The 13,713-nt window shown below is 37.8% G+C and overlaps 1 protein-coding gene across 1 annotated transcript in view; it reads right to left on the reverse strand.

Annotated features, from left to right (window-relative positions):
* Nucleotides 1-13,713, reverse strand: part of LOC120530640 (lactase-phlorizin hydrolase) — a 49,490-nt gene that overhangs the window by 22,710 nt on the left and 13,067 nt on the right. Inside the window, exons 6-10 of the mRNA XM_039755063.1 lie at nucleotides 12,962-13,685; nucleotides 9,942-10,587; nucleotides 5,054-6,604; nucleotides 4,633-4,901; nucleotides 2,606-2,896 (exon numbers count right to left, since the gene is read on the reverse strand). Of these exons, the coding sequence (XP_039610997.1) occupies nucleotides 2,606-2,896; nucleotides 4,633-4,901; nucleotides 5,054-6,604; nucleotides 9,942-10,587; nucleotides 12,962-13,685 (3,481 nt within the window). The remainder of the gene's footprint in view (nucleotides 1-2,605; nucleotides 2,897-4,632; nucleotides 4,902-5,053; nucleotides 6,605-9,941; nucleotides 10,588-12,961; nucleotides 13,686-13,713) is intronic.

Genomic DNA, 13,713 nt, shown 5'->3' on the forward strand with positions numbered 1-13,713 from the left:
TAATATTTACCCTTGAATTCTTAAGGTTGTAGTGAGTATATACAATACACAGTAGAGAGTATATACAGTATAAAATCCCTTGATGCATATTTCTAGGAAGTCATTGTGTACTGAGGAAATTCCAAAGGACTGCTAAATGGCAAATATCCCATTACTTAAAAAGGGTGATTGGGCAGATCCTTGTAACTACAATAGGCCAGTAATCTTAACGTGCATCACAGGAAAGTTAATGGAAGGAACTATTAAGTAAAAGATTGATCAACAAATGGCATGTACAGAAGTTTTACTGAGGAGTCAGCATGGGGGTTCAGTTGAAGAAACTGTGTTTTACTAACATGCTGGAATTCTAGGAGGAAGAAGAAAAAGTATACAGTCAAAGTGGAGCATATGATATTATTTATCTTGATTTTCATAATGTATCTGATAAGGTTCCACATGACAGATTGGATATCAAACTAAAAGAAGTGGGAGTTTAGGGTGTACTGTGTAGACGGGTGCAGTATTGGATAAAATACAGGAAGTAGTGGGTTATGGTAAGGAACTTTATAAGAATTGGGTGATGTTAAGAGTGGTGTCCCACAGGGGTCAATGCTGAGGCTGCTGCTCTTTTTAATATACATAAATGATCTGAATAGGAATATAAACAACAAGGTGGTTAAATTTCCAGATAATACCAAGATGGGTGGATTGGCAGATAATCTAGAATACATGAAATCATTACAGAGTGACTTGGAGGCTTGAGCAGATTTGTAGCAGATGAAATTTAATGTATGTGAATTTAAAGTGTTACACCTAGGAAGTAAAAATGTTAGGTTTGAATACAGAATGGGAGTACACCCGATAAGAAGGATTTAGAAGTTGTAGTAGACTCGACACTATCAACTGTCAGTCAGTGTTCTGGAACCATTAACAAGGCTAACAGAATGTTGGGTTATATAGCACGATGTGTAGAGTATAAGTCCAAGGAGGTGATGCTTGATGCTTTACTATACACTGCTGAGGCCTCATCTGCAGTACTGTGTGCAGTTTTGGCCTCCAGCCTACAAAAAGGACATAGCAGCACTAGAAGAGTGACTAGGCTGAGAGGGCTACAGGGGATGAGTTATGAGAAGATTAAAGGATCTGAACCTTTTCAGTTTAAGCAACAGGAGATTAGGAGGTGACCTGACTGAAGTGTTTTAAAATTATGAAGGAAATTAGTACAGCGGAACAAGACTGTTACTTTAAAATGAGTTCAGCAAGAACACGGGAATACAGCTGAAAATCGATTAATGGAAAATTTCACACAAACATTTTCTTCACATAGAACCATAGACACGCAGAATAAATTACCAAGTTGTGTCGCAGACAGTAGGACTTTAGGAACTTGTAAAACTCAACTTGATGCTAATTTTGTGGGAATTAAGTGGATAGGACTGGCAATCTTTGTTGGGTTGAATGACCTGCTCTTGTCAAAAATTTTCTTATGTTGTAACATAATTATACTGCTGAGAGGTAGAAGATGGTAGCCACAAGAGCACAGAATGGTGAGGAAGAAGAAGAAATGGAAATCAGAAGTATACCTAAGTGAAAACCAATAATTACAGTCAACCTTTTGTCAAAACCAGAACATATAAAACGTTAGCAACACACACAAAGTCATTTGCTATACATCTTTAACTACAACACATTCAATTCTTAAAAATGCATCCATAATCTTGAACAAAACCCCCAGGCACAGAGCCAGTTTAAATAATGTCATGCTAATGAAATCAGATGACACAATTGGCAATCACGGAAACGGCGCCAGAAAATGTCTGGGCCCATAACAAAAACAAAATAGTGTTGTAGTAAATCAAAATCAAGTTAAAATTTGTTTCTATAATGCTAAAACAATAATTTATAACCAAAGTAATCAAATAGTGCTTAGAAGCCACAGAACAACAACTATAGAAAACACTCTGGAATGTCTGGAATATCTGTAAGAGGAGCATGCAAAAAAAACAATTAAGTTCTGAAAGTGATAACAATGATAAATCATTTATTTCCTACACATCACATAAGGAGTACATTACATTTAACACATCAGCTTTATGAACCCATTTAGCTTTAAAAATGCTGCTTCTGAAAAAATATGAAAATGGAAACTTTAAAGGTTTATTTAATTTGAATTAAGGTTCCTATATGAGTCTGCTTAATAATGGTGTAATTATATGCAATGTGGAAGGGACACTTGCACCAAGGGCCATAGGGCTGGCGGGCACAAAGTGACGGACATGGTTGTTGCTTTACAGGGCTTTATTATTAAAATGCTTGCCTACTTGATATCAGAATGAAAAGGTTAATGGTGTTGCTGTTCCTACAACTCCATAAACTTTTATGTTTGGTATATCTCAATTTGAATTGGATTTTTTTAAATGTCACATTGCAGGGCTGATTTTTTGTCCCATCAAGATTCTAGTTGTGCCAATGTATTTGAATGTGTCATTTAATTTCTCAAATGTTTTAAAGCCTTAAACAAGCCTGATACGAAAAACGAAAATTCCATTTATTGTAATCACATTGTTAAATTAAGCAGTAATCTAAGAGTTTAGAGCTCAAGCGGTCTTAAGGCTTTTCTGATTACCTGTGGTTGAATATTAGCAGCAAGAAGAGCATCAATAAGGTTTTCATAATACTTGAGCCCAGCTTTATTGATAAAGCTCGTAGTTCCATCAGGAAGGATTCTTGGCCAAGAGATAGAAAAACGATAGTGAGTCAACCCCAGGTTTTTTAGCAATGCCACGTCTTCATCTATCCTGTGATAGCTGTCACATGCGATGTCTCCATTGTCATCATTTCCCACTTTCAATGGAGTGTGTGCAAATGTGTCCCAGATGCTGAGGCCTTTTCCATCTTCTCTCCAGGCTCCTTCAATCTTCAAGCAATTTTCATTGAAAATAAAAGCAACATGTTAGTGTTATGACAGTCAGAAGTGAACAAATTTGGCTTCAAAGAAGTTAAATGAGTAAAGGTTTTGAATCTACACCCATGGTGGCTCATGAAGGTAAATGTCAACAGAAATTTGATTGTGAGAAGGTCTCATATAAAAGGAGGACACCACAAAGGTATACTAATCTCTTTCCAATATCTATGCTGTGACGAATGTTGTACTTTATACCATCATGTGTGTACAGGGGGTCCTCGGGTTACAACCTTTCGAGTTAACAACGCTCACTCCCATAAAAACTTTTAAAAAATTGATACATGAGAAGGAATAAAGGTAAGGATTTTTTTACACTTATTTTTTCTGTTACTACAGTACAGTGTACAATACAGTATGTTTATGTCCTTTTTCTGAGGCTTAGATTTTGTGTTTTTATATTCTAGATTATGATTTTGCAAATGTGTTAAGATAAGTAAGTTACTTAGGCTAAAGTGTGTTTCGACTTATACCAAAATTCGGGTTACATCACTGCTGTAGGAACGGAACTGTGTCATAACCTGAGGACCCCCTGTATTGTGATTAAATTGCCAGATATGCTCTAGCCCTACTCTAGACAAGGCCCCAATTTATTGACTACTTAGATTTATCCTGCTTGTGTGAGCCTCGTCCTAGAAAAGATACACAAACATTCCACCCAGTAGCACCTATAGGTGGTGTATGAAAATATATGTTTAAGTACAACAGCTTCCAGATTCTGATATCAACAGTTCAAACACCCTGCATATTTCCATAAGTGTGTGATCCTTTAAATGCCTTCTGTGATATTTTGGAGTAATCAACACAATGAAATGAGTTCTAAATGCTAAGACACTATCAGGAGTTACAAACATGGCAGTAGTCCTGAGGGTACTTGGAGTTTAACAATGTAATCATAATTATACAAAAAAATATAAGATATAAATTTATCATTTGTCTAAACTAGTATTGTAATCATAGAAGAATAGCAAACATTTCTGATGAATTAAAAGCTTTGATGTTTTAAATGCTACCACTGCCAATATGATTTATTTTCTGCCAATGATAAACAGAGAGTCAAAGTTCAAGCATTAGCTGGTCATCACGCAGTGATGGAGCCATCACCGCTGCCTATAAATAAGGCAAGGCAGTAGTAGATGATACTCGTCCATGGTCTAAGGCGGACATGCACTCTTGAGACCCCCTATGCCACACCTATACAATGGCCAGACGTTTCGTATTGTGGTGTACACCAGGTGTTGAATTGATGGCCCTGAAGTAATAACAAGGAGAGTGCAGAAATGTGACATTTTGAGCAGTTATACAGATCAACACATAGAGTCACTACAAGGCCTTCTGTTAGGAATGTTACATTTCACAATTCCTGCTCTGTTTGCATAAAGGGACCTAAGAACATCTATCTTTGTAAGGGCCTAGGGAAGTTGCAATGTTTATCACTTTATTTTTTGGGTAAGACTAAGCAGTTGTTGAAAAATTAAAGCATTTTAAATAGATATACATGTCTAAAAGGAACAACAGCAACAAATAGGTTTGTTTTATTATATTTCATTGTTTTTGTCCTGTAATCTGCAGTAGTCAGTTTGGACTTTTTACACAATAACATTTACAAGCATTATTGAGAAGCACTTTTTCCATATTGTTCTTTAGGTTAAATAAACCTGACGCGTTAGTTACCATTGTAAAAAACTCACTTGATATGATGCTGTTGATACACTCCAGGCAAAGTTTTTTTCAAACTCTCCATAGAGAAACTGCTCTTCTTGAGGCAGCGGGAACCCATTCTTACGGATGATTTCTGAAAAGTAATGAGCTGATCGCTTTGGTGTCCTTTGTCGATTAGGATTATTAAAATCAACATGGTGTAGACCAAACCCAACCTTGTAGCCATTGAGCCACTCAAATGAATCCATTAAAGACCAAGCTGTGTAGCCTTTAAGGTTGACACCATCCAGATTATGGGCTAAAAATAAAAAATATTCTATAAGCATTTTAGATTCATCAAAAGAACCAACATTTGACACTTTTTTAAGAGATTTACCTTATTATTATGTGTATAGAACAGGCTGCTGAGAAGCAGACTAAGACAACAATGACAGAATGGTTTTACATTACCTTTGAGAGCTTCGTTGATGTATGTTTTATAGAAGTATATCCTTTCTGTGTCATCTACTGTCACCCCTTTTTCTGTCCCTACTCCATTTTCAGTAATATAAATATCTGGGTTGTTATATTCCTCTTTAATCCAATTTAGAAGCCTTCTCAACCCCCAAGCGACTGCTTTCAACTCTTTCAAAGCTGTGTTAGGCCAGTTTGTTTTAACTTCCTCAGATACATCTCTGTCATCATCATAAGAGTAAGGTTTGAGTCTTTTAGTGCTGTGGTACACAATCTTTGACGTGTAGGTATTGAGGCAGAACACATCAGCGGTCCCTTGGATGAAAGCCTTCTCTTCCTCACTGAATGCAGGAAGCCTAGAAGAAGGTAAGCCCTGAAGCTCACTTTTGTTACCAACCTGCCATTTCATGGCTTCTGGGTAATCACCATTCTTAAAGATAGGGTGAGCAAACCAGCCTAGCTGGAACTGAAGAAAACGGTCTGCAGCCACCAACTCCCTGGGCTCATTTGGATACTTTGGTTCTCCCCAGTCTGTATTGAGACTTATGGAAACAATACCTCTTTGTTCTTTTCTGTACTGTTCGTAAGTGTGGTAAGCTTTAGCATGGGCTTTGATCAAGTTATGGGCGACCTTGTATGGAGAATAACCAGGGTCAATCACATTTGGAGGGAAGATACCTAACCCATAGCTTACCCAGGCGATGACTTGAGGCTCGTTAAATGTCATCCAGAATTTCACCCTGTTTCCAAATGTCTGAAAACAGAAGTCAGCATATTCATTGAAAAGATTAATAAGTTCCTCATTTTCCCAACCACCAATGTCTTGAAGGTCCTGAGGAAGATCCCAATGATAAAGTGTCACGATTGGTGTGATATTATATTCAACTAGGCTGTTGATTAGATTGTTGTAATATGCCACGCCCTTAGGGTTCAGGGATTGTTTTGTTCCATTGGAAAATATTCGAGGCCAGGACAAGGAAAATCGGTACATTTTGACTCCTAAAGCCCTTAGCATATACAAATCTTCGTCTATCTTATTGTAACTATCACAGGCAACATCTCCATTGTCATTGTTTACAGTGTTATTTGGAACATGAGTAAAGTTGTCCCAGATACTAAGCCCTTTTCCATCTGCATCCCAGCCCCCTTCAATCTGATAAGAAGAAGATGACACACCCCATGCAAAACCTTCTGGAAAGGTACCATAGTGGTAAAGATCTCGGTCAAAGGTTTTCTGGTTGGAAAATCTTTCCCAGACAACTTTAGCATTAGATGGAACTTCTGATGCTGGAAGGGGAAATAACCTTTTCTGCTTGGAAGGTTTAAAAGGTAAGTGGAATGTGTTCCCAGAATTGTTAGGTTGAAACCCATTATTTTTTATTATTTCTGCAAAAAAATATGCTGACTCTTTTGGTGTTCGGGGTCTGTTTCCATCTTCAAAATTGACATAATGTAATCCAAACCGTTCGCTGTAGCCTTCGGGGCCCTCAAACCCATCCATTAGTGAACGTACAGTAAATCCCTTCAGGTTTACTCCATCGTGGATTGCTGCAAAAAAAAAACATGCTTTGAAATGTAGTATTATTGTTAAAGAATTATATGTTTATTGCTAGAAAAAATTATTAGGGCCGGTGTTTGGTTAAAAAAATTAATTGTGATTATTCATGTGATTACAATTTTTAATTGAAATAAACTGCATATTAATTGCAATTTATTGTGTTTCCTTCAAGGAAATTTTTCTATAAAACAGAAATAACTCTGAATAATTTGTAATACATATTAATTTTAATAATCACTTTCCTAGGCATATTAAATTATCCCTTTTTTATTTTATTGAACAATTTTGTGTTACTGAAACAGTACCCAGTGACCAACAACTAATTCTCCAGGGGGTTTCTGTTATATTTGGGAAAACTAATACACATGGTTTGAACTGCTGTGTTGTAAGACAACATACCAAAAACACTAACAATTACACAGACAATTACATTTTTTTAAAAAAAGAAGCATGAAATCATGGTTCAGCTCTTGTGTACAATCATCTCTGTTAGAGCTCAGGTTGTGCTTAACTGCTTGATACGCCTGAGTCAACTCCGCAGTTTTTACTTGGAGAGGAGGAGTCATTAATTAGACTGAAAATGTGTGCAGAATAGGTTTTTAAATATCAATGGATAGATTGAAAAAAACTTTCAAATATGTATTATGATTATGGATCATACAGGATAGACTGATTGGTTATTTATTTAGATGGTTTAAATTGCACATAGAATATAGCATTTATGAATAATAAAATAAATATCACTAACTTTCTTAATCTTCATCCAAAATGGATGGAAATATTAGCATGATCAAGTTGCACTGGTTATTGTCTAGTTTTATTGGTTACAGTATGCTGTTTAGGTTATAATGTAGGCTACAGTAGGTAACATACAATTAGTTAAGACCGATTGCTCTGTTTAGGTTGGTTTACAAAATTAAACTTAGCAAGCAGATTGTCTAATTTTCTTTGCAGATTGTTGTTGCCTTAAAGGAAAGGGATAATGATGAGTATCGTAAGTTCAGTAACCTTGTGCTTTTCTTAAAAATACTTTACCACCATTGAACTGTAACTCTGTGTTTTTCCCCTGAAAATCTTTAAAAAATGCATGCCAGTCTGTAATAGAACCACTGCCACATAATATGGAAATATTGCCTACAATGATAAAGTGTGAAAATAGCTCATTTGTATTGCACTTTTATTTTAAATTTCTGTTTACAAAAAATATGATGTTGAAAGCTGATTATCTAACTTGCAGTAGAGACCAACTAAACTTTCGTAACCGAGCCTCATTCTGCAAGTTATACCTTGCCTAATAGTTTCCCTTTAAATTCCTCAGGATGCAGGCAGATGTGGAAGTGCAGACATTTGGACAGTTCTGTATCTGGGACATGGAAAACAGACTCTGCACTGTTAAAAAATGGACCACGTACTGTATGTAGTGATAGACATGTTGTAGGCAAGCGGTGAGACATCATTTTACGAGCACTTCATGTTTAGTTCCCTAATCAGGCCAATGTCTGGTCTATCTCCAACAACATCACTTTCTTAAATATATTATGCATGTCTCCATACATTTATTTTGAAAAGAGGCAGATGACAGAAGATGTACATATGTGCTAAAAAAACAAAAACAAGTGCTTCTGGATAAGTAGGTTCAGTAAAGGAAGAAAGATGTTAAAAAATACTGCTTAAGCATTAGGCTTGACTATGAAATTGGATGCAAAATTCCATTTTGGGTAGGGATATATATACTTTATTTTCTTTATATCATTAATATACTCTCTTTTATGTTGTTTTCCTTATTCTTGTACATCTTACTGTGATTGTTTTTTCATTACGATTGCTACTACAGAAGTTATTGCTACATTATATCAAGTGAAGCTACTCCTTGCATTTTGAGTGTTCTTCAAATGCTGCTTTTCCTACAAGATATACATGAAAATGGAAGATCGAAATAACAGTCTCAATCTTCCTTAGTACAATTCAGGGTTGCAGGGGGCTGGACACTTTCACAGCAGCAGTGGAGATAAGTTAGGAAACAGCTTTGTACGAAGTTCTAGTTCATCATAAAGACCCACTAATACAAACTATCAAAGCCAATTTTAAATCACTAGTCAACCCAACTGAAATGTCTTTAGTTTTGTGGGAGAAGAGCTGGAGTTTGTTTGGGAAAGCTCATGCAGGCACAGGGAGAATGTGCAAACTCCACACAGATAAAACCAGGCACATCATTCTGTAGCTAGCTCAAAAATGCCTTAAAGCAAATATTTTTAATGTCTTCAGAACTGTGTGCTTATAGTTCCTTATTGCTGCAATAATCTAATTTACAAGTTTTCAGATTATTTCATCCAGTTAACAACTTGTGATACAGCATTTCAACGAGTAGTAGTGCATAGACATTAATATCATGACTGCCATACTGTCACTTAATGGAGCTCACCATGGAAAGGCCACTATAGCAAGCTAAGAACGTCTCAATAAAACATCAGGCAGTTTGAGTTTAACATAATCTGGATTATTGGTTTTTGTAAGGCTACGTGCTCACTGCTGTATACATATGATAGTCAAATAATGCAGGGAACAAAGGTTACAAAAAGGCTGTTGTACTTGGAGGAAAGATCTTAAAGGCCTAAAGTGACAATTCCAAGGGAAGGCCATCAGATTTGGCAAAAACTCCTTAGTCAATTATTTTCGCCATGTGCATTAAGGAATGCCATATAATTCTTTGAACTAGGATGAAATGGCTCACAGAGGTTGCTTAAGATGTCTGTCTCCTTCTGTTCGCCAACTGAGTCTGAGCAAATATTGTTCCTGAGTTGCATGGACTATAGAGGACTTATGTTGAATCAATAGCAGTGATTGACATTGGGGCTGGTAACCAGCAGTTGATAAATAATGGAAAACATTACAGTCAAGACAATGGTCTCAAATTGTGCAATGTCCTAACAATGAGCACCACGGTATGGAATGCCAACACTGGCATTCAATGCAGTGATTCAACTGAGCTGTCACTCACAGAGTATGTGTGGGATGCTAACGTAAATCCAGTCATCGTGACCTTCCTGAGCTACATTCGATTAGACGTGCCACTGGATTCCATTCAGCATCTATACAACTCCATGCTACAACACATGGCTACTTGCATTGCCAACCATGGAGATTTTAAATGATGGTAATGACTTATAGAATAGCCTCATTTGGGTCAATTCCTTTATCTCATTTGTGCAGTGCTGGACAATTTCTAATAAAACTAGACTGCATAATAAGTTAGTCACATGCATTTGACACAGTTTCATAAGTGATTCACTAAAAAAGTAAAAGAAAATCTTTGGTAGACAGAATTACCTTTCAGTGCTTCATTAATGTAACTACTGAGAAAATCCATTCTCTGTGTATCATTGATGACATCTCCGCTATATTCTGTTGGCATTCCATTTCCAGTAACATAAATTGGAATGCCAGTCAATCCTGCATATGACTCTTGAACCAATTTTAGAAGTCTGCGAAGTCCCCAAGGAACTGCATAAATCCAGGATGATGCAGTCTTTGGCCAATTAGGATCCACATGGTCTAAAAAGTCACCTACTCCACTAGGTCCCACTGTGCAGTTATTGGCACTGGCAATCACAAGACGACTTGTATAATGATTGAGTCCAAAAAAGTCAGAAGTCCCTTTAATGTATATCTTCTCAGATTCCGTAAACACTGGTAGCCTAGCCACTTCACTCAAACACTGAATGTTTTTTTCCTGAATCTGATTTTTCAGCACATCTGGGTAATCTCCATTTATAAAAATAGGATGTGCAAACCACCCAAGCATGAACTCAAGGTATCGATCTGCAGCTGCCACATCAAGACGATTAGAAATATTTCCTGGTTCTACCCAGTCTGAGTTCAGGGCAATGCCTACCATTCCTCCTTGAAGGGAATGATATTTATCTTTATAAACATGATATGCCTTGGCATGGGCCTTAATAATTGTGTGTGCAGCCTAAAAGAAAAACACAAAAAACATAGAAAGACAAATATTCCCACAAGAGAAAGAAAAACAAACTTGTACACCTTAAGACTTAAAAAGTGTGACAGTATGTATGTAGTATGTGCATTTGTGAAACCCTGTGTTTTACAAAGAGAGCCACAAGGTGGCACTGTTATCACTGTTAGTCCAACTTTAAAACCATTCATTAATTTGGCATTTCTTCTTCCATTAGAAGTCTGCAGCTTAGAAAGAATAATTTTATATGAGTCACAATATAACGCTATGCATATTTCAGCTTTATGCATTATGGTCTGAATTTAAGTGTAGTTAATAACCAAATTATTTAAACTTACACAATGCATTATACTTTTTTATATTGTGCAAGCTAATTTATTTTCTTATGTTTCTTGCAAATGAGCTGTATTAAAAAGTTCTCCATTGTATATTTTTTGCCATTTTGTGTCAATGACAAACTTAAATAAACGTTCCTGCCCAATAAAAGTTTAGCCAACTGTTGATCCTTGCATGTATAAAATTGTTAAGATGTTGAAGAGAACAATAATTACACAATTAGTACACAATTTCTGCTTGTGACCCTGAATTGAATATATCAGTCTAAAAAATGAATGGATATATAGATAAAGGATTTTCTAAAATATATATATATATATATATATATATATATATATATATATATATATATATATATATATATATATATAAACTGCTCAAAAAATTAAAGGAACACTTTGAAAACACATCAGATCTCAATGGGAAAAAGAAATCCTCCTGGATATCTATACTGATATAGACTGGGTAATGTGTTAGGAGCGAAAGGATGCCACATCGTTTGATGGAAATGAAAATGATCAACCTACAGAGCCCTGAATTCAAAGACGCCCCAAAATCAGAGTGAAAAAATTATGTGGCAGGCTAGTCCATTTTGCCAAAATTTAATTGCAGCAACTCAAAATTGTATGCAGCACTTTGTATGGCCCCTGTGTTCTTGTATACATGCCTGACAACATCGGTGCATGCTTCTAATGAGATGACAGATGGTGTTGTGGGGATCTCCTCCCAGATCTGGACCAGGGCATCACTGAGCTCCTGGACAGTCTGAGGTGCAACCTGGTGGCATTGGATGGACCAAAACATAATGTCCCAGAGGTGTTCTATTGGATTTAGGTCAGGAAAGTGTGGTGGCCAGTCAATGGTATCAATTCCTTCATCCTCCAGGAACTGCCTGCATACTCTCACCACATGAGGCCAGGAATTGTCGTGCACCAGGAGCCACTGTACCAGCATAGGGTCTGACAATGGGTCCAAGGATTTCATCCTGATACCTAATGGCAGCCAAGGTGCCTTTGTCAAGCCTGTAGCGGTCTGTGTGACCCTCCATGGATATGCCTCCCCAGACAATCATTAACCCACCACCAAACTGCTCATGCTGAATGATGTTACAGGCAGCATAATGTTCTCCATGGCTTCTCCAGACCCTTTCACTTCTGTCACGTGCTCAGGGTGAACCTGCTCTCATCTGTAAAAGCACAGGGCACCAGTGGTGCATCTGCCAATTCTGGTATTCTATGGCGAATGCCAATCGAGCTGCATGCTGCTGGGCAGTGAGCTCAGGGCCCATTAGAGGACATGGGGCCCTTGGGTCACCTTCATGAAGTCTTTCTGGTTGTTTGGTCAGAGACATTCACACCAGTGGCCTGCTGGAGGTGATTTTGTAGGGCTCTGGCAGTGCTCATCCTGTTCCTCCTTGCCCAAAGGAGCAGATACTGGTCCTGCTGATGGGTTATGGACCTTCTATGGCCCTCTCCAGCTCTCCTAGAGTAACTGCTTGTCTCCTAGAATCTCCTCCATGCCCTTGAGACTGTGCAGGGAGACACAGCAAACCTTCTGGCAATGACACGTATTGATGTGCCATCCTGGAGAAGTTGGACTACCTGTGCAACCTCTGTAGGGTCCAGGTATCACCTCATGCTACCAGTAGTGACACTGACTGTAGCCAAATGCAAAACTAGTGAAGAAACAGTCAGAAAAGATGAGGAGGGAAAAATGTCAGTGGCTTCCACCTGTTAAACCATTCCTGTTTTGGGGTCATCTCATTGTTGCCCCTCTAGTGCATCTGTTGTTAATTTCATTAACACCACAGCAGCTGAAACTGATTAACAAACCCCTCTGCTACTTAACTGACCAGATTAATATCCCATAAGTTTCATAGACTTTATGCTATACTCTGATTAAAAAGTGTTCCTTTAATTCTTTTGAGCAGTATATATATATGCCTTAACATTGTGCACATTTTATGTTAGACACAGCAAAGGAGATTACACTGACCTACTTTTTTAACAGGTTAAAAGAAATGAAAAACTCTTACCTGATAAGAAGCAATAACTGGATCTGAAATACCAGGTGGGTGCTGGCCAGTGGCATATCCAGCAGTGCTGATCGTCCAAGGCTCGCTGAAAGTGATCCACACCTTCACCTGCCCACCAAAAGTAGCAAAGCAAAAATCTGCAAAATCAGCGAAAGCATCGATAATCATTTCATTCTGCCATCCGCCCAGATCTTGTAGTGCCTGGGGCAGGTCCCAGTGAAACAGGGTGACGATGGGGCTAATGTGGGACTGCAAAAGGGTGTCAATTAATTGCTTGTAATACTGAACACCTTTAAGATTAAGGCTGTCACTAAATCCATTAGGAAAAATGCGAGGCCAGGAGATGGAAAACTGATAGGACTTTGCATTGAGACCTCTCAGCAGGTAGACATCATAGTCAATTTTGTTGTAGCTGTCACAGGCAATATCAGCTGTTTGATTGTTAAAGGCAAGGCCATTATGTGTGAAGTTGTCCCATATGCTTTCCCCCTTTCCATATTCTGCCCAACCTCCTTCAATCTTGAATGAGGTGCTAGAAACGCCCCATTGGAAATCTTCTGAAAAGCTGCCAATGAGAAAGGAGTCTCTTTGTGATATTGACTCTCTGGAGAATGCATCGAGAACACTCTGGTAAGAGGCGGAGGTGCTGGTGCCAGTGAAAGGAGCCTGGAATTCATCAGATGACTTCTTTCTTGCTTCCTTGCTTTGACTATGCAAGTTGTCACTTGAAAAGTAACAGAGAACACGTTTTC

The sequence above is a fragment of the Polypterus senegalus genome, chromosome 6 (genome assembly GCF_016835505.1).
Source record: "Polypterus senegalus isolate Bchr_013 chromosome 6, ASM1683550v1, whole genome shotgun sequence".
NCBI classification, from domain to species: domain Eukaryota; kingdom Metazoa; phylum Chordata; class Cladistia; order Polypteriformes; family Polypteridae; genus Polypterus; species Polypterus senegalus.